The sequence below is a fragment of the Solea solea genome, chromosome 16, assembly GCF_958295425.1.
Source record: "Solea solea chromosome 16, fSolSol10.1, whole genome shotgun sequence".
In the NCBI taxonomy this organism is placed as follows: Eukaryota; Metazoa; Chordata; class Actinopteri; order Pleuronectiformes; family Soleidae; genus Solea; species Solea solea.
Genome location: NC_081149.1, coordinates 8,804,785 through 8,832,104, shown reverse-complemented (window position 1 = coordinate 8,832,104; position 27,320 = coordinate 8,804,785). Strand labels below are relative to the sequence as shown.

Sequence of the window (27,320 nt, the reverse complement as noted above, 5' to 3'; positions counted from 1 at the left end):
ACACTTCTCTAACCAAACCCTTAACCCTGCTAACTTTATGCTCGTGTTCCATGTGCTCTCAATTTTTAGTGTATTTCTGTGGCAGCATGACAGCGCCACACACAGGTCTGGTATATATACACTACAGCATTTGCAGTCGTTTTGGGGGGTTTGTGTGTTTGAAGAAATTTTTTTTTTTAAACAATGCCGTGTTTACGGAAACGTTTTTAAGAACAAAATAAAAGTTTTTTATTTTGTGAGAGATTGTGAGAGAGAGATTCACACATCTATTTCAGACCTCCACGTGAATTCCATTAAACAAAAAAAAATAGGGACAAATGAACTCAAGATTTTATTTGCTGAAACAGAGTTAGATCTTTAAAAAATACAGAGTCGCTTCTGTGCACTAATCCTTCTCCATCTCAGCCAGGGTCGGCTTAGAAATAGTCCTCAGTAAAATACATGGGCGTCTTTTTCTTTTCTTTTTTTTTTCATAGATCTTCCCCTCCATCAAACTTCTTTTTCTGTTTCCCCCCCAACAACAGTGTCAACCTTCTACAACGTTAATAGGTTAATCTACAGCAGTTTTATTTACAAAATTACACAAAAGAAAAACAAACAAAAACACAAACAACCCTTCTCCTGAAGAGCATTTTGGAAAATAATTTAAAAACAGAAGAAAAAAAGTACAGTTATTGCAGTATACTACAATCTTATTGTTACATGGTGCAAAAGCACCATCTTGATGTACAGATTTCAGTGCAATTCATTCAGGTGTACCCTCACCACAGAGAGCGGGAGCTTTGCCTCTGAGCATCGGGGGGATTTTAACACCCCCTACATCACATTTCACCTTGGCTTTAGGAGCCGGGGGGTTCGTAAGTGACGATGTCATGTTGATTGGGACGTGGCTGTAATTACATATGATTATCACTGGGTGGGATTCTTCACATTACACACTGATATATGTACAAGACACTGCAGTAAAAATTAGCTTAGGAAGAGAGGGATCCAACAGAAAGCGAGTAGTCATGTGAGAACACAAAGGAACATCAGTAAATATGAAATAGTACGTGTGATGTTAACGTTAGTTGAAGCTGTTTGACTCTAGTAACAACACCTCCTCCTTCTCATCCTCTAACAGGATTCGGCTTTTAAGCATCAGCCGTCATACGTCTCTTTGGCTACCGAAGTAAGCAAAAACTGATGATATTTTAATGCGGAACACCAACAAAAACAAAGCTCCAGTGGTTTCTCTGATTTGTCAACAAAAAAACTGGGTTCTTGTTAATATCCCCCGCCCCTTAGAGGGAATATAAACCAGTGTCTTTAAACTGACGTCCTGCTTTCAAATTGCAGGAAAAACCATGAAGGAAAAAAAAGTCTTTGTGTCGCTTATAAAGCCAACACAGGCAGCACCACTTTGTGGCTACAACTTCACTGCACTGTGTAGGCCATTAGGAAAAAATGGTGGTTTGATGAGCTTCCTGTCAACGCCGACTGTGTTTCGTTTCTAAGACTTTATCTAAAAAGACCAAACCGAAAAGTTTGGGTTAAAGTCTTTTCACCGAAATCTGCGATTTAAACTTGCATTTCTCCTCAATAGTCATGACCCATGATTAGGTGGGTGCTGGAGGTCCTGCCCTGAAAAGATTGGGTGTAGGAGTGGGTGGAGCTGGAGCGCCGCAGCTGCGGCGGCCTGCGAGGGCCGGGGTGTGAACAGCGTGGGGTAGAGGGCGGCATGTGGGAGGTGGTGAAGAGCTAAAGGTGTGTGGTGAAGTGCGGAGGCTGGGATAATATGTATAGGCTGGCCAGAGAGGAAGGCTGTCGGGTGGGCAGGAATCAGTCCGGTGTGACCCAGTGAGTGTCCCAGAGAGGGACCAAGGCTGTGGCCTAGAGGAGACAGGGAGATGGGGGTCAGGTGGTGCTGGGGAATATGGTGAACCTGGGCCAACTGAGCGTGTGCGTGGTGTGGATGATGGGTGTGTGCTGGGTGTATGCCCATGGCAGCAGCATGGTGCTGCAGGATGGCATGTTGCACTGTGGTGATTGACGTGCCGGAGGCCATGGACACAGTTGGCTGTTGGATGTGGATCTGCTGCAGAGCTTGTGGAGGCGGAGCCGGGGTCATGTTGGCGGCCGCTGCGGCTGCGGCCGCTGCAGCGGCAGCAGCGGAGGGAAACGTCTTGACTTGCTTGGCTAAAAGCTGCTGCTGGATGTGCTGCTGTGCGGCCTGCTGCAGCTTGCTGTATTTCTCCATCTCCTCAGGTGTGAATGTAATGGGCTGACTCTCCAGCGGAGCCAGTCCATCCTCCTCTGCCTCCATGCCATCCTCCTCCAGGTTGGGCGGAGGATAAGCGGGGTAGGCATGCATTTGGGGCTGCTGCTGTTGCTGCATTTCTGGCATGAGGGACTCCATCATTGGGTTCTGCGGGGGTTCCTGTCCTGGCTCTCCTTGGTACTGAGGCATCATCATGGCGGGGTCCTGTTCAAACAGTGGACGGGGTTCTTGCTGCACTTGGGCTTCTGTAGTAGGGTGCTGCGTCTCTTCTTGTACAACTGTGGTCTGAGGGGCTTCCTCAACCTTTTGGACAGGTGGAGCTGGGGGTGGTGGTGGAGGAGGGAACTCTCTAATAGGTTCTACCAAGATGACCTCTCTGTCAGCTTCAGAATCTTTCCCTGCACCTGATTTGTCACCTTCATCTGGCCTGGTTAAGGGAATCAACGGTTTCTTCCCAGCCTGCAGCTTACCAAAAAGTGGAAGCATGGCTTTACTTCCCAGGGTCGGTGGTAGTTTGGGACCAAAGAAACCCTGTGGTGGGTCTTTGATCTTAGTACCAGACTTTGTTCCAGTGGCAGAATCATCAGAACTCTTTTTAGACTGAACCTTCTCGAGAAGTTGGCGTGCAGTAAGGCTGTTTTTATGTTCCCCTGCATCTCCCCTGGTCCCACTTGGCCTCAGACCCTGCGAGCTGGATGAATGGCTGTTGCGGTTAAGGCCTCGAGACGTCGATGATCGTGGAGACTGGGAGCGGTAGATCCGTGAGCGGATGAAATCTCTGCGTTTAGCGTCACTGTCGCCTCGACCTCTGGCGCCTCGTCTCTGAGGCGAGCCTTTGGCTGAACTGGAGGAGCGGCTGGCCGAGCTGCGGCTTCGGCTGTAGCTACGCCTCCAGGATCTTGCGCTGGTGCTGCGGCTCCAGCTGCTGGAGCTTCTCGAGCTGCTCCGGTGGTGCCGCCTGTGTCTTTTTCTGCGGCTGTAGCTGCGTGAACGTGAGCGGGAGTCGTCTGAGGATGAAGAAGAGTATTGGTGTCGCCTCGATCGTCTTCGTCCCCGGCTTCCCCGCCGCTCATATTCGGAGTCTGATGAACGTTTGGAGCGCCGCCGCCTGCGACCCTCTGTGCTGTAGTCACTGTAGCTGTCAGAGTAGCTGCGGCTACGGTGGCTGTAGGCACTGCTGCCCGCTGAGGAGCGTTCAGAGCTGCTGGAGTAAGAGTGACTACGGGAGGTTTGGCCACGATGGCGCCGACGACTGCTGCCCCGTCTGTCCCCTCGTCTTGATGAACGACTGCAGGACCGCCGTGATTCCTCACTATGGTGGCGGCGTTGATCCCGGGGACTTGACCTGTGATGGCGTGAGCGTTGAGTGTTGGAGCCTCCTTCTTCCTCACTCTCACTGCTGGGAGGTCTGCCAGGACCAGGACTCTTCTGGGCTGAGGTGGAGCAGGAGGCACTTTGAGATGCACTGGACTCTGTCTTTTGTCGCTTGGTGCCACTGTGCTCATCTGTGTTGGTCTTCTCACTACTTTTTTTGATTCCTCCTTCCTCTGCTCCGGATTTACAAGGCACTTCTTTATTAGCACGTTTCCTCTTTCCCGGTTCTGTACCTGTATTTCCGGCCGCTCCTCCGCCTCCTGTCGTCACTTGGACAGAGGATGAAATGGCTTTGTCGTCAGACTTTGGTTTTGCTTTGTCATCACCTGTTGCCTCTTCCTGATCAGGAGCTTTGTTTTTACTCTTCTTCCGTTTGTGTTTTTTCTTCTTTTTGGGCTTTTCTTGCGATACCTCTGTCTCTCCTTCTGCATCTTCTGTTGCTCCCTTTTCTTTGTCTTTACGTTTTGAGTGCTTGGCAGACTTCTTGTGCTTCTTCTTTTTCTTCTTTTTCTTTGCACTACTGCTGCCACTTGCAGGCTTTGGCTCATCACCTCCCAATTGCCCAGTTTCTCCCTTTATCATCTGCTTATCTTTGTCCGTGCTGGCCCTGGGTTTCGTAGTTGCGTCTACTTCGGCTGTTGAAATCGGTACTTCTTGTCCCTTGCCATCAGATTCCTCGGGCTTGGGGGACTTTGTGGTTTTCCCGCCACGCACTCCTTTGTTGCGGGACAGCTTGAAGTCAAAGTAGAGAGGATTGCAGCTGTAAGACAAAGAAGGCTGAGCTTTTGTGAATTCAAGGAGCTCGGAGGGCCACTGCAAGGTAGTGCTCTCATCTTTGCTAAGAACTGGGAAGAAGGGACCAGTGGGGATTTTCGGGCCCAAGTTAGAATCCACAGTTTCCTGTGTGGTCTCTGCTTTTTGTGCCGGTGGAGAGGGTTCTGTGGAAGCTGGATCTGCTGCACATGAGGAGACCTCTTCTGTCACTTTAGGTGATGGAGGAGTTGGCTCAGACTTGGGGGTTGAAGAGGCATTGTCTTGTTCTTGTTCTTGTTCTTGTTCAGTATTACAATCAGTGACAGTGGCTTCTGGCTCTTCAGGGTTATCTTCAACCTTTTTCTCCTCCATACCTTCCTCTTCCTCATCTTCCTCCTCTTTGCTCGGACACTGGTCAGAGGCCTTCATGAACAGCAAAAACTGGAAGTGAGGTTTTACACGGCAGTGAGCTGGAGGTATATAGTGATAATACTGAGGCTCCTGTCCAGCATATCCTTCCTCCTTTTTCATCATCATCTTAAGTTTGTTGAGGGTGGAGGCCAGAGAGCCTCCATCATCAGGCTGCTGCACCTCTTCTGTCCCTGCCACAATGACAACCTCCCCTCCTTCACCTCCTTCTGATGCTCCCTTGGGACTCTCTGTTCCACAGACAGATGCCTCCTCTTGACTTCCAGCCTTTTCCCCCTCCTGGCTCTCCTCTTCTTCCATAGCCTCCTCACCGTGATCAGCAAACACTGCAGCTGCTGTCTCTAGCTTTACTGGGGCTTTCTTGGCAAATGAGAAGGACACGCTGACTTTGGATGCACCACTCGGGGTTGGAGACAAGGAGCTGTTCTTTCCCAAAGAGAAGCTGATGGCAGAAGTAGGTTTCGGGGAGGCTTGCCCAGCTTTGTCCGGGATTGGTGCTTCCAGGGTACTCTCTGCCACCATCGGCAAGACAGGGTTCTCAGGTGTCATGATGTCACCATCTTCTCCCTTCTCTCCATCAACAGCAACTGTGGTAGTTTTGAACATGGGGCCACTCCCTGGAGTACTGAAACACAGAAGCATGATACCAGTGTGATATGGGTTGTGGATAATAAAATGCTTGATGTGTTTGACCGTCTTCATTAAAGTTAAATTTAAGCTCTTTTACATTTGACCTTTTATGAAAACGAATAAACAAATAATCACACATCTGGTTTAATACATGGTCTTAGTGAAATGAATCCTGCAGGTAAGCCAGCAGAGGGCACTCCAGAAGTAAAATCTTACCAGTCCTGATGTTTCCTCTGCTCTGCCAGCTCGTGCAGTCTGCGCAGCATCTTTTCATGCTTCTTTCCGCCTTTCCTGGAACGCGACGACACATTACGAGCAAACTCTCTCTGCTTCAGCTCTTTGAGCCTCTGTAATAAACAAGACACGACACAGAGAAACAAACATCAGGATCTCATCATTTTTCAAGTTTCACAGGCATACAGATGTCCAATAAAAAAGGAACAGAAATGAAAGTGAACAGTACCTGTTTGTGAGCATGGTCATAGGAGTTAATGTGGTTGTCAAATTCCTGGTGCTTGGTGTACTGTTTGTCACATAGCTCACAGTAGAAATTGGCTCTCAGGTCTTCCAGAGCCTTTGCAATGGCTTTCTCCTTTTCCACCTGGTCCTGTAAAAAGTGGAAGAAAAAGTGTGTCAACTTCCACTTCAGGAGAGTGTGAACAAATACAAATTTGCATCACATTAACATGACTGCGGGGCCTCACCTTGTATTTTTGCCGCAGTTCCTCTGTATCCTCCTTCTCCACTTCGAGCACCCTTCTCTTCTCTGTGGCATCCTCTGCATAGTCAAGCTAAAATGGAAAGAAAAGAAACGGCAAGCAAATCACTTCTGAATCCACAGCACCTGGCCCATTTCGATGTTTTTAACAACAGTGAATAGAATATTATTCTGTGGTGTCAGCGTTTCCCAAATGGTTTGCATCTAAGCCACACGGGCTATGGTAATCTCAGTTTGTCTTCCCGGTGCTTGTCTACATGTGTCAGAGGCACACAGTTTATTGATGCTTAGTTTATTGCAGGAACACTTTGTCACAGACACACAAATCCTCCTTATGATCAATGATACTGAACCAAAAATGTGACAAAATGCTAAACGTTTGGCATCTTGAGAGGCATTTTCAAGTACTGGACATGAACCAGCTGTATTTTCACCTTACCTACAGTATTATCTGTAACAAAGCCTTTTCATTTCAAATTGGGTATTGAGGTCAACGCTAACCTGGCGTTTAACGCCAGGGTGAGTAACTTCCACTAAGCAGGGATAGCAGCAACCTCTGCAGGCTTAAGTTGTAATTACAAGAGGTCAGTGCATAAAATGATGCTGGGATCCTTACTCTGGGCTGTCTAAGGTCTAGCAGCTAACACATTGTGTACAGGAAATAATCCTATCAATCGCTCAACACATCATCATCATCTCCGTATAAAACGGCAATAATCCTGACCAGTATCCACCCCTCATGTATGCATCTGGCAACTCTGATGGAGTTAAAACATTTGAACCCACAGCAAAGATGTGCTAAAACGTAAACTGACTGAGAAAAAAAATCACAGTGCACACTGTATATCTTGTTATGGGTTAATTGCAAGTTCTCACTGACATCTGGTTGTAATGTATGTAATCTTAATTGTGACACAAATGTTTGGAGGTTAGGTTGAACTGATTTTGAACGAGGTTGGTCCAATGCCAAAACAAATTGCCTATCAAGTCAAGCGATAAAATAAATGGCTCCTTACCTCCATTTCCATCCGGCCCATTCCCATGACATCATATTTGAGGATAATGGGCACAGGGTCGGTGCGTCCTGGGGGAGAAGAGACAGAGAAAAGACTAGGTGAGTTTCTGAGACCGGGACGGAGGGTCAGCTCGAAGACAGCCTGCTTTTAGAGCATAGGGTGCTGGGGTTAGAGAATTTTGCCTTGAAGTGCAAAGAGACCAGAAAGCTACAGTGAACCAAACACCAGCCATTCTCACAGCTTACTGCAGCCAACAATTACAGACCAATTTATCCTTCTCCTCTTTCATTTGAGCTGGCTGCTGATTTGCATTATGATTTTTGTTTGAATTTGCTGTACTGACAGTGCTGTTTGTGGAATTAGGTGAAGTCAAGGGCATCCGGGTTGTTTAGTTACAAGTCTCTGTCTTACTAGAAAAACAAACACGTCAGCTTTACGCCAACCTATTTCAATACCGCTTCAGTGTAGTTATGCTGCTCTCTACCCCTCCTCCACCTGTTCATTGCTGCAGTCCTGTTAAACCAGATTGCCAAGTTTATCAAGGACGCTAAAGCTCAAGGGACTGTGGGTGATGTTGCAATGTGTGTGTACGCATGTCTAAAGGGAGCAGCTGCCTGTGAAGCTGAGCTCACCGAGTGCCACTGCGACATCCTCCATGAGGGAAACAAAGCCTCCCACTATTATCTAAAGCCTACTGTATGACATCTTCTAAACTGTCTTCAGACTGGCTGACCCTTGCAAATTGTCCCCTGCCCCTTTCGATGTCCTGATGTCCAAATATGTTCCCTTGTCCCAGGCCCAAAACTCAAAACTGGAGCTTAAAGATCAGTTTGTTTTGTTCACTTAAGCTATGTTATGTAAGCTGTGAAAAGAGCTAGATCAGAAGAAAATTAACTGTAGAAAAATAAACAAACCAAAGACAACCAAAAAAAAAGAACAGAATGAAACATTAAAGGTATAAAATATATACAAATCAAAACTACTTTGGAGATTGACACAGAACTGCTTAATCCACTCATAATCAGCCAAACAAAGCAGAGATAAAGACAAAGAGTAAAATAAAAAAAATAAAAAAGGACACAAGCACTGAACTACAGCAGAGTGACGTCACAGGCCAGGTATCGCCATGGTGACAGTGCAAGGGATGGGGGATACTTACCTGGTAAAACATGGGTATGGGGAGGAGGAGAAGGAATGGGAGGACAGACAAGACAGATAGACATGGGAATTTCAAAACAAAAGGCATAAAAAGAATTTGGACTAATCTGCTGCTCCTGTTGCCAGCCAGATACAATAATCCATCTTACTGATAGTTATTATCAATTCAGTTTGGTTTCAGTTTTTTTTCCTACCACATATTCAATTCAAGTTTTTTTTTTCCATGAATCAATTTTAAATATATACCATTGGGCGTATGGAATTTCTATAATTACTCGGCTACAGTCAAACTGTAATAGTTGATGTGTAGTAAGGCAAGTTTAAATTTCTAACCAATTTGACTTAAAAAAAAATTCTCAATTAGAAAGAAAAACAAGGCAGCTAATGCAAAAACAGCACACAAACATGCATTATTATTGTTATTATCATTATTATCATCATTATTATTATTATTATTATTAGCTAAATTATTACTTTACTTCCTGGTATTCTTACCTTCCTGCACAGAGAAGGGCAAGAATATAATTTGGGCTTAATTTCTGCCTCATTCCTTGTATATAAATTTAGTTGTCGTAGCCCAATGACATATTAATTGTGAAATCATAGATGCATCGGCAGTGTAACATATAGTGGCCTGCCTGGACTCTCAGTCCCACTGCAGTGTCTGTTTTCTGCGTGAATGTCCGTAACAGTTAAACCTAGCTCTGATTGCACAATTGTGGAGGTTTTACTCCATAAAGGATGTGAGAGGAGAAACTGGAGATCATAAGACATGTGTGTTCATGCCTTTTGCCCAACAGCAGAGGAGAAGTGAAACTAAAAACAGAGTTTGGTCGGTTAGTCAGCCACTGCAGTGGTCTGTCTGTCTGTCAGGAGTCAAGAGTCAGGCCCCGAATTAAAGATTAATGAACAATTACAGTCATCCCAAACTATCACCAACAGTGACAATACTTCCACATAACCCATTCCAGTGGAACACAAAGGGACCAGACAAAAACAATGTGCGTCTAAATCACAGGGTGTGAATCACAAGGTTTTTTAAAAAAAAACTGAAAACAAACAAAATGACAATGTTCTAAGAGTAATACATACGCATGATAATATACAAGCAGCAGAATGAGGACTAATACAGAAAGAATTGACAGCCTATGTAGCATTGGTGCTCTGATGAGAGGAAAATGGAAAACAAAATGGGAGAAATCAAAACAAAATTTGAAAAGAAAACAATTCAATTGGGGGATAAAATAACATTTACCACTAAGTTTACCATCAGCACAACATGGGCAGGATCAAATCGCTGTAAAAAAGAAACACCAATTGGTTAAGCAGGAAGATTGAGGCACATAGAGAAGGGTGGGTGGGGTTTGGGAGTGTGGTTGTATGTGTGTGGGGAGGTTTGGGGGAGGGGGGGTTAAAAGGGGGTTCATTACCAGAGGGGTTTCAGGGTATCACGCCCACACCCCCCTCATCCCTTCACTCAGGGCTAAGTGCTTACAGGGATTTCCTCTCACCACTCTCAACCACTGGTCGCAGTCCCCAGGCCTCTAAACTGGCATCATCTTACTCTCCCATCCCATAGTCCTATATTGTTTTTTTTGTTTGTTAAACAAACCAACTAGCAGTTTCTTAGTTAAGCAAGTAGCTGTGTTGAGGTGGAAAATGATTAAAAAAAACTATCACTCAATCAGTTTGAGGAAGAAAGAGAGTGTATCAAACAGTGGTACAGGAAAACATGTGTGCCCTTTTAAATAGCTCTAGTCTGAGATGATGAAATGCCACTGGGGACAGCTACCATTTTCCCCCCTTTGAGCTTTTTTGCCTTGCAAACGCTTGTCAGCCCAGTTAGCAATTCTCCCTGTGATTCCTTTATTTCCTCACTAGCCTAAAGCCACCAAGCTTGTTTTGGGATGTGCTTAACCCCGGAACAAGTGGACACATGACACACATAAAATGTACCTGACGGAAAGAGCCAGAAAGGCTTTAAGCAGTGCTTAGAGTGGGTTCTGCTTTGCTATGAAAGAGCATTTTGTTTTCATTTTACTAAAGTAAACTTATTAATGTGAACTGTGCATCTGCTTGTAATGTGAAACTAGTAGTTCAGTGTGTTTACCTCCAACACTGCTTAAAACCCCAGGTGAGTGTGACAGTTTGGGGCAGGCAGGGTTGCACCTCTGGGACAAACATGCTGTGCAGGATGGGCAAAGAAACGGGGGGGGAAGATGGGAGCATGTAACCGTGGGGACAGAGACATTCGGGGTATAGAAAGGTGGTGAGGCTTTCCCTGTAAGTTGACTCTAATGCCCGGTCAGTAATGGACACACACGTCTCAGTCCCACATAATGACCACACACATTCACACAAGTTTAACAGGTTTGGAGGTAGAAACAGGCAAACGAGCAGAGGGGAGAAAACTTGTCTACTCTGCAAGCCATTCACAGTCTGAGCCGTGGTTACAGCCAATCAGATACCCGACAGCAGCCACGGAAACTCAAAGAGGAAAAAAAAAATCTAAAATACGTGGAGATGATGATTCTAAGGGATTCGATGGAATCACGGCTTCCTAAATCTGCTTTGATTTTAATGGATTTGTTTTGTTTTTTGTTCAAATCAAACACTTTACTCTTGTGCAGATTGAAATAAAGGTTTAGTGATTATGTAGCAAAGAGGAAGAAGCTGACAGAGGCCATTAGCCTACAGTAAACTGTAAAAGGGGTGTTATATTGAGGTCAACTGCAGAGTGGGAGAAAGAAAACACACCCACACACACACATACTGACATACAGAGGGGATCCAACAAACCTTACCTAAAAAGGGGCAAAAAGGACAAAAGAAGAATAAGAACAAAGTCAATACAGTGAAAACTTAAAAAGGGGACACAATGCTTTCACTTTAAAATTCAAAAAACCTTCTCTTCTGGCAAGTAGGACAGGAAAGGAGAGTAAGATTATAATCATCATCCAGCAGACTTGGATTTGATGCAAGAGTGCAACTGTGCTGTGAGCCTACTCCTGAGAGCATTAGGTAATTTAAGCAGAGATAGTGGGCACCAACACTGGGCCATTAATTCCTACACAACAACTGGACAGTTTGCCGCAGTCTCATCTGCCCACAAAGCAGAATGCTTATATAACCACATGTCAGTGGAGCCAGCGGCAAAAACGAGCACAGTCAGCTCCTGCAACACGTTCTCTTGGCCACACAGAGCACACACATCCTTATCACATCAAACAGAGTGATATTCAGCCGTTCAAGGCCAGATGGGGAAAACAACGACAGACTATCTAATGTGAAGCTAAGAAGTTTGTGCAGCGTTGTTCGCATACGTGCACTTGTCACACTGCCCAGATTGAAGCAGCTCCCTTAGCCTACTCTGGTCCCTGGCCACGGTCAAGCTGAGAATACCTATGAGATGACACGAGGAAGCAAGACCATATATGTGCATGAACGAGAGACGCTAGGGCAGCAAAGACACAGCTTAACAGCCAGTCATCAGATCTGAGGTCTCTGGAAGCTAACCAATACATAAATCAACATTTTACCGTCTAAATATGGAGAGCAGATATGAATCAAGATACAGTACATGTGGTTTACAGGAATACCCCTTTTAAGACCTTTTCCATACTGTAGCAAACAAATCTCACACCACTTACAAGCAAACACAGGAACATGTCCTCACAGACCACTCTAACATGTCCTCCCTGTGGTACTCCTATTGTCTTAGAACAACATTTAACATGATTCATTGGTTAAGATGTCACCATCTGCAGGGCAGTGTTTCAAGCATACAAAGAAACTCTCTTTTCTTTCTGTTGAATTTTCAAATTCTCATTCCCAAGAACATGAACACACAGTTCTAAAGCAGTCTAAGCACATATTGCAGCATTTTTAATTCTCCTTGTGTATTTAATAACTTGCTTAGTTTCCTCATTCTGCACAGGCTCTTGCAGATATGGGGCTATGACTTGTTCAGAGTTTGGGTGTGTGCAGGAAACTCGTTTTTGCAGAATGAGTGGTGTTTCTCATTAAACTGCTCATATTGAGTACAGATGTTACCGCTGGGTTTACAAGGAGAGTACTAACTGAGCGACCAAGAGAGACAAATAGGTCAGAAACAAGTGCACAAGAGAAACATAAACGTAACTGGTACATCTGCAGTTAGAATGGGATGGTCCAAGAGGACAGAAAAGGACATGCTGCAGGAGGTAGACAAGACTAAATGCCAAAAAAAATATGTGGAAAAACAAGCTTTTAGAATGCAATGATTCATTAGATTGTCAGTGATGATGTCACTCATCTGCAATGCCATACATCATCCTCTCTGGAGAGTGCAGGCAAGGGTGAGGCTATGGAGCGAGAGTGAAAGTAAGACGGACAGAGAGAATGGGGATATTGATGAAAGAAAAGCAAGTGAAGAGACAGGAAGAGAGGCTCAGTGGAAACATGCCAGGCCTCTGCACCACTGCCTCTGAGCCAATGAGCCTTTGAGCACAGCAGAGTAGAGCTAATGAGGAACTTGGCGTTAGCCAAGATGAATCCAAACATTCAGCTGTGTCGAGCCTTCTCCCTCTTACAGCAAGTCAATAACCTGGTCATCCAAAGAGAGCTACCTCCACAAAATATATGGTTTTAAAGGAGCTTTCTGGACAGTATAGAATTTATTTAATGCAGAGCTCTGTACTAATGTTTTGCATTGGTTGCACTGGTGCATATGATAAACTGGAAATGTTAGATGCACCAGTGTGGCAAGATTTCTGGCCACATTCTAGAGCCCTGTAATGTGCTTTCAGTTGTGCATCACTCACCATGCTGAGAATGGACACAGACTATGGTATCATCAATGATTAGAGTCAGCAGGATTCCAGATCAAGTTAGTTGTTGAAGGTACCAATGAAACAATTAAATAGTTTGACCACTTAAGGTGGAGTAACAGATAAATGTTATCAAACGTTTAATTGATGCCAAGTCACTGCACAAGTTCTAATATGAAAAGTTAGTATCTATTTTACCTTTGATGGACTAATATAAGGAAGCATAATGGCCATTTTATAAAGTCTATTGTACCATGAATGTAACCCTGAGTTTTATTGTAAGGCAACACCCACAATGCTGAACTTAAGATGTTCAAAAAGAGGCAGGTATTATAAATCTTATAAGACCTGAGGACACAATCTGAACAGTCTTTCACAACTAGACCCTGCTTTTAGAGTTGGCCCAGTTTTATTCCACTGGGACAAGACAGCAAATGCAAATATGTCATATGTGCCTGATAATTCAAGTGTGTTATGTCCCTGCAAAAATGCAGCCGTGTCTGTGTTTCCAGAAGCAACAATGTGCTCCTCATTATGTGCAACGCTGCCCAAAGAGAAAATACCAATGTTTCAAAAGAGAAACAAATATTTAGCTTACACTCGAGATTAAAACCAAAAAACCTACGCTGATTAGAGCCAACATTTGTGTCCAACCAGGGATTTAGAGAAAGAACTGAAGAAGGAAAGCAATTAGTGTCCTCTAAAATGCAAACAAACTAGCACACCAAACTCCAAAACCACCATTTCTCAAAGATAATTGGCAAAACAACTGGATATAAACAAAACTTTAGCAAATTACACTGTGCTTAGGAGGGGAAAACACCCACTTTATTCAGAATAGCTGAATCCCAACCCCCGGGGTCCCTCCTCTCATGCTTATTCCTCTACATTGCCTGCAGAGCTCCAGAACAGCAGCAGGAACAACTGGAATGATGTTTGTTTGTTTAAATAATAATCAATTTTGCCCAGTAACAGATACAAAGGGAAAGGTCAGAGAAAAGGATGTGAAGAAAAAAGAAAAACTGCTATTAAAAAACAAACCCTGGAACAATGAGGGGAGAGAAAATGTCATAAGGTAGTGGCACAGTACCACCAGCATACATTGAACATAAGTGTACTGAAGAATGAGTTCTTACCCTGCATGGTTTTGCCAAGGCCTTGTCCGAGCTTCCAGCCATGTTTCTGAAGTAGCCGGTGCCCGATGTTATCCTAGCAGAGAGAAGAGAGGAGAAAAAAACCAAAAATATTCCAATAATAAGAGGAGCTTTCCCCGTGGGCACGGGTCAAAATAACAAACAAAACAAAATAAAAACACTCAGATCACACTATCATCATCAGCACAACCACCACCACCATCACCATCATCATTATCATCATCCACATCACCTACAGCATATAACATCAGTGTCTTACAGTACAAGGAGTGGTAGTTGGGGTTGGGTTGGGGAGATAGAGGGAGGGGACGCTGAGCGGAAGAATAGGTTTTCCACTATAATGAATACATGAGGCTAAGTGTAGCCTGTAAGCTACAAGACACCTTTGTGTAATGGGAGTGCAGTTTTAAAGGCAAAGGAATTGGGCATGAGCATTTTGGGGGGGGGGGGGGGTTTAGGATGGTAAAGATAACAAGTCACATCCATTAACTGAGAAGTTAAGAGGTGGAGGAGGAAGGAAGGAAGGAAGGAAGGACAGGGTAATATATGTATCACACGCATACATATATATACGAACCACTACAGAGCAAGATCTTAGTACACAAAGAACGGGACACAAAACAGGTATGGAAATCTTGCATTAACAAAAACGAAGACCAGAAACTCCAAGCTTGCTGTGATTCCGTAACCATGACAAGGGGAGCACCATGACAAGTATGCAGCTGTCACAAAGAAATACAGCGAGAGGAAGAGGCCGAAGTGGAGCTAGTGGGCCTTGGATTACCATTACAAGGCCCAGGGTGGATAGAATAAGCACATGTGAGGGGGGGGGGGGGTATGTGGGTGTGCAGGTGAAGAGAGGGAGACATTGTGTGCATGTAGCCCCATTAGATATACTAGAAATAACCATTGTATATGTTCTTGGACACCTCCAACATCTCTGCTCGGTTTTCAACGGTCTGTTCCCAACCACATTCATGCTTTTTTTTTTTATCTTAAACCAAGAATTCATGCTGTTAACATGCATAACCCTCCAAAACATACTAAAGACATAATGACCTTTACAGACTGCAATATAGTTACATCACATAACTTTTTGCACAGTTGCTTTAACATTCAAGCCTGCAGACTGTAACAAACGGAGGACTATGTGGACTTCACATGCCAGAAAGGCTGTTGTTGTGCTGTGATGCTGAAGCTTATGTGGGAAATGCACACTCTGGCTGGTTTGGGCATTTGGGCTTGTGCCTTTGCCTGAAGGACATCATTTCAAGCAGGCTGTACACTGAGAGGTGTAATGCTGCCTTCCAGTTTGATCTAAAAGTTATTTAACTTATATCTGCCAATATACCCTTCCACATGTTGCACACTAGTCCTTTCAGAAAGAAGAGCGAATGGTGCGATTTTCACATTATTAAATGTTTTTGTGTTGCTCCACATGAAATCTGTGTCTATTCACATCTTTGCACTGCCTTTGTGTGTAATCTCATTGCTCAAAAAAAACCTCACTTCATACTTAGTGTTAACACACCATAATGACAATAATATGGGCAAAACCAGGCAAATGTTAATGAATCATAGAGGCTAAAGAGGAGTGCAAGGAACATACACAAGAGGAATTCCTAGTACACCGTGGGGCCCAATGGGCATGTCTGAGACTGGTATCACTAGTGTGGGTCAACAACAGAAAAATAAAAACACGAGTGAAATGCAAGACCGTCCCACCACTACACACTACATTACATCGTCAAGCACAAATTAACGGGAGACAATGAGATTTCTTAATAAGCAGTGATTTTGTTTTTTTTCTGTTGTGATTATAACTATTCCAAGCTTGTCTAACATTCACCAGAGTGCTGCATTCTACGAAAAACATACAAACCAAACATAAAAGGATATTTAAAATCACAAATAGATTGACATCAACTTTCACAAACAGAAAGTGAGGGGGTTGGAACAAAACTGGAAAAAAAAACGGCATGCAGCTTTTTGTTAAAGAGCATTTAACAAAAAGGATCGTCGGTGTTAGTAGCGCACTGTGAATGGTACACATACAGAGAGGCGGGGCGGACTGAGGGCTGGAGGGTGGGTTAACAGAACTCCAACTGTGTTAGTCTCAGGTGGATCAGGCACAGAGAGGAAGGTGATGGCTCAACAGGGCTCAATTAGTTCTCTTTGACAAAAAAAAAACGAGGTGGTCAGGACACAGGGGCAGAACAGAGCAGGCTGAGCCATGGTGAAGGTGAGTTTGAAGGGTGGTGGAGGTGAGCTGGGCTTGTATGGGTTAGTGCATGTGAAAGGGAGTGGCAGTCACACACACAGCACACGCTGCATCTCCACCCAACAAGGTCTCAATTGGGACAAAATTGAGTCTCATTTGGATTTAAACCCCTGTTATTTCAGAGCGAACTGTTGCCTTCCTTTGCCCTACTTAACATTTTGAAAGTATGTTGGTTGTAAGAACCATGAAGTGGTGCTTCACCATGATGAATCAATTGAACATATTCAAAAACATTGAGGTGATGTTTTCCTCCAATACCATAGAGGTAGAGTTAACTGTCACACTTCCTGTTTCTGTTGAGGTTTGTCCCCCCCCCCCCCCCCATTTCATGATGTTTGAGCTCTTCAACTGTCACATCCCTTCCGCTGTGGAATGAGATAAGAGAGGAATCTGAGCTAGGCCTTGCATTGTGGGGAGAGGACTGCCTTTATCAGTCCATAACTCGAACACAGACATCTGCATTATCATTCTACCAGTGTGTACGACTTGTCCCTGCCCGTCAGTATCTGGATATATCATAGGATCCTAATCGTAGAATTAGAGACTGTGTGTCTAGAAACGTTTGTTTCCTTCTGCCTGGTCGACAAAATGTCCCCTGACTTAACTGTGAAAGAGAACACTGCAGAATTTGCTGCAGTGAATGCCTCCCCTCCCACTGACATTGGGCATTGCTTCTGTCCCATACTGCAATATTAAGGTGCACAGAAACATTCATATTAACTTGGAGGTTTGGAGCAAGGAGGGAAATAAAAATGCATCATTAAAAATACTTGGCTAGAGGTCTGAAGAGTTTTACGATGAAAGCTATACTTCCAAATTGCTCACATTTTATGCTATTGCTGAAATTGGATGCAGGCTGGATGAGGCACCAATCACAATTGCTAATACTAATAAAGAAACAGTCCAAAAAGAGCTCAGGAAAAATGGGCGGAGATGAAGCGCAGACTGCATGTTGAACAACAGATGAGTGCACCAAAAGAACTGACAGACAGACGGATGAAAGCAACGACGGCGAGTCCAACAGCAGTGCAAGTGGAGTGAAGGCATTTCCATACGAACCTGGCTTTAAAATACTGGGCTGTCAAAAAAACAGTCACACGTGACACAACGTAAGAAACCGGCCAAACGCTTTCAACTGCAATTCTGCTAGCTTCTCTAGATCTTAAAAAATGCAAATCTCTCTCTGCTTTTAAACAAACATAATACTGTATACAAACAGAAAAGGAGGCATGTCAATAAATCCACCAGTGGAGTGTTAATACAAGAGAAAGAAAAAAAAAATAGGAAATGTTATGTTATCCGAACAAAAGATCTACGAGAGGGTTGTTTTGTAAAAGTGTGCATTGTGCCATCATTGGCGCAGTGCATGGCAAAACATATAGATAGAGGAAGGGATATGCAGTGGACCCCACCAAGAGACCTCAGAGTATTTAGAAATCATATTTATTTTTGTGTTTGTGTGTAAATACAATATATTTCTTTGGTTCAGATTGTTAAAGAGGAAGGGGTTTAAATTACAAAACCTAACCTGACTATGAATATCTACATACATCTAATATTGTCTACACTTTAAGAGATGTAGGATTTTTTTTTCAATAACAAATAAAGACAGACTCCTTAGGGATCGGTCTTGTAAGAAGTGGGCTGCTGTAGTTACTCATCATCCTTTCACATGTCCCTGAGGAATGTCTTCTGGCATGAGCTGGTGGTGAAGCAGCTCTGTCTGCTGCTCCTCCTAAACTCATGCAGCTCCCTGGTTTCTGCTTTCTCAGCTACAGCAAAGCGTGGTGACATAGAAAACGTGTCAGACTTGAAGTGGAGGGATTAACAAATTACAAGTGATGGGGAAAATGAGACAGAGATATGCGAGTCAGTTTTAATAAAAACTTAAAAATGCATACTTACCTCACAAATCTGAAGAACAATTCACCAAGCAAAAGCTTAGCGAGGATAAGTAAAGGGGTCTCCCATTTCTGTTTGCACACAACGCTAGTTCTTCCACTACCTTTACATGGGGTCAGACTGATGTACAGATGAAGGCTTTAAGATGTTCTTTGGTGCGTTTATCATTTTTGTTTGAACGGCCTAAATAATGACCTTGAACCCTTGTAGGGCGCTTAATCAAAGAATTGGGGTTTCACTAAAAAAGTACAAAAAGGTAAAGTAGTGCTGGGTGGTATGACCAAAAATTGACATCACTGTATTTTAAAAATTGCAACGGTTTCACACTATATAACAGTATTTTTGTACGCATGAGCAAGTATATCACCTCTACATTCTTGCTTGAAATTGCTAATTTCTGCAATTACTGCCACAGATACTTCTCCAGCTAAGCCATAAGCATGGGTGGAACTGCAATGAAAAGGGTCCCCCTCAAACATTTTTCATATTCATACATTCAAAATCCACATCATAAAAAGTATAAAATACTGAATACAGGTTTTCAGTATGAACTAGTATACCACCCAGCACTAGCATGTTGTTGAGTATGACCTTTCCCATGTGTTCAATCTTTAACCATTGGATGAAGGGACAAACAACTGTGTCAATGAAGGCGTTTACAGCTAAAATGGACCTTTTTGCTGCTGTACTTCATGTGACCAGGTTCTGCTCAGCCTCCATTACAAAACAACATGTTATGAAGATATTTCACTCCCTGTGGCCACATGTTTATTTGATTTATGTTGCGTGTGAGTGCTTTCTGTGGCTCTGAGGCTGCCCGCTGCATATCACTCTGAGAGAAGGTCAGGTAAGGGGAAGGAACAGGAGAAGGGTGGGTTGGAGGGGGCAGGAGACATGGGAGGAATGACTTTGAAAGGGGGGAAAACTGTAGTATCGATTAGGACAGTGTTGAGAGGAAATAGCACTGAATGCTACCAAGTTAACACATGCAATGCAAAAACAATGTTAGAGAGAAAGAGCAAAAAAGACCAAAGAGGAAAGAGAGAAAAGAAGAAAAAGATCCCAATAAAGTACCACAGACCTCTAGCTGCCTATAAATCACACACAATAAGTGGCAAGGGAGGGGCTCTGAGATGCTGGGCCAAAGCATTTACCAACAGTTCCAAGATGGAAGACATGTGGACAACTGCCACAAATCCCACCACATTAGAGGTCACACTACAGAGGCAGAGCAGTCCTGCGTTTCTATTTACATTATTATATACAAAACACTGTGTGTTTGTCTTCAGGTACTCACAGCTCAGCTGGCATACATTAACTTTTATGCTTTTATGGTTATTCTAAAAAAAAAAAAAAAATACTGCAATAAAGCTTTTAACTTAGATGTGTTTTAAAAAAAAAATCATATAAAGAGGAACTTTGACTTTGTTAGTGAGAAAAATACACTTGATGCAACACATGTTGTCAGATGAACTAAAGGAGTTTTCTGGATTGGCATAATTAATTATTGGTAAATGTCTTTGGCTGCAAGTGGATAAAAAAAAAATCTACCAAATCCTTTTTTTGGACAAACTTTCCAAAAAGAAATGTAAAACTAAGTCACAGTGATGGCCCCTCTGATGTGGCTGTTTTTCCATTGATGTGCGAGGAACTGTGTGATGCTACGGCGCGGCCCTCAGCGCCCCTCCATGAATAATAGCGCAGGAGTAAATGAGCCACTCCAGCCAGGTGAGCAGGCCACTTCTCTCCATTTCCCTTCTCCCTCTCCACCACCTACGCACAGTGGAATATTTGTGTGCAAGCGAGATAGTTATCATTACTGAAACTAGACCAGGATATAAAATGTTTTAGTTCTTGGTTTACCAGATTGTAGCTCTGAAAAACATGCATTCATGTTCTTGTTGGTCTTCCGGGGGGACATTTGAATGAAAATCTTAAAAGAATCATATTAATTATGATACTGGGAAGTTAATCATGTATATAATGTGTCAAATATCTTATTTCTGTAGAAGAAACATGCCTTTTGCATATATTGATCTTTACCTGAACAGATTAAGAGACCCATTTGTCTGATTTTAACTGCAGGCCATTATTTGGATTTATACCTGGCTGTGATTAAAGAACATCCATAATGTTGTGGAGAGGTGACCTGACACTGTGGAGGTAAGAGGAGTTTGGGCCTGCTCACCACACTGCCTCAGAGACTGAAGATGGAGGGGGTGGAGAGACTGGGGAAGGACAGAAAGAAAAGAGCTGCCTGCGCTATTATTGATGTGCCTCATCAGCGAAAAATGCAGTCCCAGTTGCACAAGCACCATGCCAGCACAGAATGACAGAGGGTACTGTACACCGAATAACTGTGTAGTAGGGAGGGAGCAAGAGAGAGAGAGAAATAGATTTTAAGAGATAGAGAGAGAAAAGTTGTAGAGTGAGAGAGAGAGAGCGAGAGAGAAAAAGAGACAGAAAGTCAGAGAAGCGTTACATGGACCCTAAAGATAGGAGTAAGAAAGCAGAGCGTGCAAATACAAACCGGGTCATTGCTGCTTAGCTAATAGGGGCCAATTCGCTGCGGGAGAGAAATGTCGAACACCCCAAGTTGTGTACAATAAGATAACTGTCCTATAGACACAAACACTATACACTAACACATGAATTCTAAAACTACATAGACACACAATCTCTCGCTCTCTCTCAAACACAAATGTAGCCATTCATACCATCTAATGTGTGCTCTCTTGTTTGCTAAATGATGTGGAATAAGCACTGCATGATGTTTATATTTGGGCCACCGCAAACCAATTCCAATCCAGTGTTGTAAACTCCATTTAAACTTTTTTTACGTCAATTTCAAACTTGTTTCTTGTCTCAAGATGTGTAAAATAATTCATATTTATATAGGTTGTGTGGGTCGATCACCACTGGATCACAGCATAGAAGGATACCAAAAATGCACAGCTCTGTATGCCAAAGCAGGTGTATGGTGTAATATAATTTGGTCATGTCCAAATACGGATTTTTCTGTGTTTAAAATTCATAGACTGCTTAAGTGCTTCGATAACAGCTTGTTGACAACAGTGCTTTATCCACTTTGTGCTTTTAGTCATCTCAGTGCTAAGATGACTAACAATGACTAATGGGAGACTGATACAAACTGATACAATTTTTTTTTTTTTTTATCAGTAAGCTCTACATAAAAACACAAAGATCTAGCATATGCATAATCATTTTAACTGTCACACAAGAAATGGAGTAGGCAGAGGACATGGGAAGTGGGTGGGACTTTAAGGGTATTAATAGACATGAGACAAGTGATTCTACAGGTTACGTGGCAGATGCGTTCAGGAAAACACTGGATGCATCTACATGGACAGAATGAATGGAGTAAAAAGGTGTATGTGTGTTTATTTATTTTTTTAAATAAATTTCTTCCTGGACCAATCATAACCACTCTCACAGCTGGTCCAATGATTTGGGATGATGGATGCAGCCTTACCGATTCGATGGGCTTGTCCAAGGACGCCTGCTCCAGCTCCAGCTGGCCCTCTTCATACTGGTCAAAGTGATTCCCACCCTGCGGGACACATCACACATATGAGCTTATATTAGAATCATAATAGGCTTGAACAGCGTGACAAGCTGTTGACAAATAATCAAGATCTTTAAGATGATCTTTGAAGCAAAAATGGTCAAATATTACCAAAGACTTGAAAAACATCTTTGGGTATCCTAACAAATAAAATAATTAATTTGTGCCTTGAAAATGTAAAAAAGTACCAGTTTGAAGGATGAGGAACGTAAACTTTTGTTTTCAGTAATAACCGATACGGAGGAAGAATTCAGCATTTATTATTTTACTATCACCTCAGTGTTTAAAAACAATGGCACACTGAAATGTGTCAGTTACACAAACTAAATAGCAGGACTGGGGAAGCTTGTGGTAATTATATTAGACAATCCATAAGGTATGTGAATCAAGAGACAAACAAGTCAGTGTCTCAGCTGTTGCTGGAATCAGTGACCTTTGCAAGCTGTCAATATGTCACGGGTTGAATACTGAATACACTTATGTACGTTTGTCACAATGGGAGTAAAGTAATCTGTGTGTTTGATGATTATTCCACATCTTTGCCATAAGGATCACATGTGTGTTCTGGATTATACTTGTAAAAAGCCCAACAGAAATAAAATTAATATATGGGTTCACTGCCTAATTTGAAAATGCACACAATGCAGATATAAAGTACATGATGACTTTCAATGTCATAAACTCTATCTGTACATTTTTAAGTTATGCTTAAATCAAAGCCAAAATTTAACATCAACTTAATTTCTTTGCTTCTCTTTATTTCCTGGGTACATTTTGAAGAGGAGAACGTACTCAGGCTGTTAGTTTCCTGAAACTGAAGCACATATTTACTTATAGAAAACTGAGAATTTGTGTTTCAATCTATGCCCAGGGTGGGACAGACACGAGAGTGAGTAATGGGTTTGCTACGTAAACCAAAAAGGAGTGTTTGTAGAGCTGTTTCTGCTCCGAGACAGATGGCTTCCTCACTTCTGCAGTAAAGGAGAGATAAAGGTCATGGGTGTGTGCCTGTTTTTTTTCTGGACCTTCACACAAGCATAAAAATGTCATGTTCCAAAGCAGTCCATGCCACTGTGTTATTGTTTAACTAGCTGCTAGTAACCCCTGACAATGAGAGATTCCCTTTTGCCTATTTAAGGTTGTATTACTGAAATAACCTGCAACTATTTCAAAACATTATATTCATTTTGAAGGCAAAACAACCAATCGATTAATTGGTAAAATAATTGACAGACAATTAAATTATCAAAAAATAAATCAAATAAAAATAGCCCTCGTCTACTTACAGTTTATATAGATAACAGAGAAGACCAATGATACCATGGGGCTGGGTCATGAGGACTTACCCATACATATTCTCTAGGGAGACTGGCTTTGTAGAGATAAGCAAACACTCAAATCATCTCAAAATAATGAGGCGATTTGATGCCAGGCTGGCAGTCATTAATTCAGATGAAACAAGACCCTGCATCAGCATGACTGAAGCCAGGGATTAGGTGGATTTATTTACGAACAAATCAATGGCTTCCTCCCTCTCCTCCTATGTGTCCTCCTCCTCGCTTTCTGCCCAGACCACTTGATGTGGCATCAGCACAATGCCCAAGACAATTACTTCTTATTTTCATTGCTATTGGCTTCCTCAACCCCCTGATTCTGGTACACAGACATCACACCACTGCTGCACTGAAATGCACTCATTTCTCTGAGCTTCGATGGGCAGTAAAACAGTAAATTCCCATTAGTGCTACAACAGTGATATGGATGCTCCATTCCACCCTACATCGGGAAACGAGATAGCTACTGCTGGCCAATTCTGCGGTTGCTCGTGAATTCCATTGTATGTTTCTGCAGCTTAAGATGAGCCACATGCTAATGCTGCAACAACAATGCAAATCAACAAAGCTGTTGGACTGGTTGTGCAGTGGATATTAGGTAGACCATCTGTGGGTGTTTCCTGAGCTATGTTACTTGGCAGCAAGCTCTATCCATGAAGTCAGGGAGAAACTTTCTGAATACTGAGCATATGAATGCCTTCACAACAGAGATCTCACAAACAGAGCTCCACTGTGCTGAGCTGGAGCAGCGCTCAACAGACTCATTCAGACCACACTGCAATCACCTCAATAAAAAAGAGCCGAATACTGAGTTCCCACTGGACACCAACACAGTGGGTGTAGAGGGAAGAAAACAATAACACAAACTTCTCCTTATGCACATGTTTAAACTTGCCATGGGTTTCACAGCATGTCTGATAAGCTCACTATTTCACCACAACATTTCCATGGGTAGATCAAGTAGATACAAGACTAAATGTTAAGCAAACAGCAACTGCAATGTAATAAAAAGAGTGAGTAATGTTCTTCATTTTAGCACAACTTTAATACATCAGTGTTTTATTATACCAAAAATAACCCATGTTATATGAACCAAAAATGTTTAATGCCAGCCAGTTTCACTCTCCTGAGTTCAGAAACCATTCCCATATTTTTAAGTGAGTCTTACTTACAGAATAAAATGTTATCTTCGAAATATAGGGCATAGGGCTGCAACTAATGATTATTTTAATTATGAATTGTTGTTTTGTCCACAAACCAAAACAGTTTTATAATTTCGTTGAGCAAAGACACCAGACTTATGAAACTCAAAAATCAGAAAACTTGTATTAATTCTCTAAAAACAAAAACAAAACAAAAAACACTCAAAATAATTAATCAATTATCAAAACAGTTGACTTAAGGAGCTTAACGAGACTTAAGGAGACAGGCGCCTCCCTTTAGGTTTGCATTTAAATTTCTCATCTAAACCCTTTGTCTGACCCAGCCTGAACATCACTGTTGACACAGCAACATTCCACTTAGTTCACAAGTCACACCAAGACAAATGGCACTTTTGATCTGTAATTGGATAACGGATACAAGTAATCATTGTACTCGCAATTACACTATATATAGAAAAATGTACACATATGACACACGTATGCTGCAATAAAATTGTTCACACCATCATTACCAGAGAGTATTCTTCTCTTGTACAGCCAGATGTGTTTTTCCACTAATGTCAAAAAGTCTATATTCGCACAGGGTTGCATTCCTGTTTGATGGGTTAATATGTTTTTATGCATTTAAGAGGTTGTGCAATGACACCCTGAGAGATTTAGAGGAAGGACATAAATTATCCATGAAGAAAGACAGATTTTTTTATGGTGAGGAAAAAAAAACCCAGCCAAGTAAGAAAATATACATGTCAAATTGGTTTTGCAGTCTAGCTGGTAATGTTGTGTTTGACTGTTACGGGGTGTGGTCCGAGATTACAGATAGACATGTGAAAGAACTCAAAGCCCATAAATGGTTGTAAAATTCAGCGACTCAACTCATGTTTGGAATAAACAGAAATGTCAAACTCACCAAGGAGGCGAGATTTGTATATTTCATCAATAACCCAAACACATGGAGCAAAACAGGGACATTGTTAGCATCCTACTTTGTCCAGTCTACACTGTTTTAGAGTCAATGGTATAGTTAAAACGCGTTTCAAGCTTAACATTCGAGTCAGATGATCACATCTTCTCCTTAAAATGCTAGTAAGACATTCCTGGAGTCCAAGCTGACTTCATCTGATGTTTTAAGAGGCCACAAGTCATAACAAAAGGTTTTTGTTATTTTTTTAATAATCAAAACAAGCTCTCTGTTTTTTTTGCTCCTTATAACAAAAAATCAGTAAAACTGAATAATTTTGGTTTGTGCACAGAACAAGACATTTGAGAAAATCATCATTTGCAGGTTTGGAAAATGCGGATCAAACATTTTCAAGATTTTCTGACCAAACAAGTACTTGATTCATCGAGAAAATAATCAACGGATTATTAGATGATGAAAATAATTGTTAGTTATAGCCCTGATATGTTTTAAAATCATATGACAAAGACAAACTCACCAATATCCCTTTACAACATGAATGCTTTTGTGTGCAACAAATAACTATTATACAATGTAGTTTTGGATTATCTGTTGATCACCTAATTGATTAATCCTTGCAGGTCTAGATTAGAGCTGCTAGAATTATGTCAATGTTCATTTAGAAAATGGCTATTGTTTATAAAATGCTTTAGAGGAGAAAAGCATAGAACATTATCAGGGAAATGCCATCAAATGGAGGTACAAGCAAAGCAAAGCATGGAGGAAAAAGCAGCAAATGAGTGACCAAGGAATTTTGTTAGTGCTAAAACAATTACTCAATTAATTGAGTAATTGGTTTGAGTGTTTTTTTAAAGAATTATAACAAGTTATCCGTTTTTTCCATCTTAGTTTCTTCACTCCATAAACAAAGAAATCATTCAAACTGAATCCCTTTTGGTTTGTGAACAGAACAAGACATTTTGCAGGTTTGAGAAACACTGATCAGCATTTTTCAACATTTTATGGAACAAACAATTACTCAATAAATCGAGAATATAATCGACGGATTAATCGATTACGAAAATGAAATTATTAGTTGCAACCCTGAATTTCTTAATATATGTTATCTTAAGTGTCAAATGTGTGTTTTAATCCACTCAGTCAGTAGTAAACCCATACGTTATGTGTAATGCAATCGATTGATTTACCCAGTGAAGCAGACCGGGTTAGTTTACTCGTGCTAACTAGCTGTTGAAGTATCGCTGTCAACATGATACAGCCGTTTCAGGCTAACGCTCAACCAATGTGCATTCGCATTTGCTACCTGCGCGCTAGCTAGCTAGCTAGCTATAGATCGTTAGCATATGTCGATAAATAACCAGTCTACCCAAGGTCACTAACATGCAAATTAAACGTTGGTGTGTATTTAACAGTCAGCCGTTTAAAAGTGTCACATTAACGAATGCTAAAGTTCACATTCAACGAGTGGAGTCAAGTATAGAACGCGGCCAAACACTGAGACGTGAGGGAAGTTAAATCCAGTAGAGCCGCAGCGAACTGGCGTTAGCTGTGCTAGCTTGCGGTGCTAGCGAGGGGGACATGTAGAGCGAAATACACTGTGGTGTCCGGGCTGTTCGTCCCGTTTGAGTCCGCATGCATGTCAAGAAGCGTCGAAACGCGCTATAAGGCATGCAGGGGTGCCTTCAATTGCCACACATTACCTTGAAATCACGATCTTCGTTGAACCTAGAAAATCTGTCGGCCATTTTCTAAACACAACTGCAGCATCGGCTCGTCTGCTCGCTCCGTCTGAGTCCTGGAGCTGAGCTGAGCTGTGGTGATGATGATGCGCACTC

The 27,320-nt window shown here is 42.3% G+C and overlaps 1 protein-coding gene across 8 annotated transcripts; it reads right to left on the bottom strand.

Moving 5' to 3' along the window:
* Window positions 1–318: 318 nt before the first annotated feature.
* Window positions 319–27,320, bottom strand: gpatch8 (G patch domain containing 8). Of its 8 annotated transcripts, none has more exons than XM_058653059.1 (9): window positions 21,014–22,050; window positions 17,641–17,659; window positions 14,283–14,355; window positions 9,594–9,635; window positions 7,181–7,248; window positions 6,151–6,237; window positions 5,910–6,053; window positions 5,663–5,793; window positions 319–5,441 (listed from the first exon to the last, which is right to left on the bottom strand). In XM_058653059.1, the coding sequence occupies exons 5-9, from the start codon at window positions 7,205–7,207 to the stop codon at window positions 1,586–1,588; spliced, it is 4,245 nt and encodes a 1,414-aa protein (XP_058509042.1). In that variant the 5' UTR covers window positions 7,208–7,248; window positions 9,594–9,635; window positions 14,283–14,355; window positions 17,641–17,659; window positions 21,014–22,050; the 3' UTR covers window positions 319–1,585. The 8 variants fall into 8 exon arrangements, with proteins under 8 accessions (XP_058509042.1, XP_058509040.1, XP_058509034.1 ...); XM_058653057.1 differs by lacking the exon at window positions 9,594–9,635 and having other exon boundaries at window positions 21,014–21,049; window positions 21,977–22,040; XM_058653051.1 differs by lacking the exons at window positions 9,594–9,635; window positions 17,641–17,659 and adding an exon at window positions 27,186–27,320 and having other exon boundaries at window positions 21,977–22,054.

Bases quoted from the DNA above. Each gene is read 5' to 3' on its own strand.
- gpatch8 (XM_058653051.1), bottom strand. From the start codon at position 27,230: ATGGCCGACAGATTTTCTAGGTTCAACGAAGATCGTGATTTCAAG. The intron at 7,249-14,282 runs GTAAGAACTCAT...CTTCTCCCCCAG, and splicing joins CCTTGGCAAAACCATGCAGG to GACGCACCGACCCTGTGCCC. The intron at 6,238-7,180 runs GTAAGGAGCCAT...TTTCCATTTTAG, and splicing joins TGGGCCGGATGGAAATGGAG to CTTGACTATGCAGAGGATGC.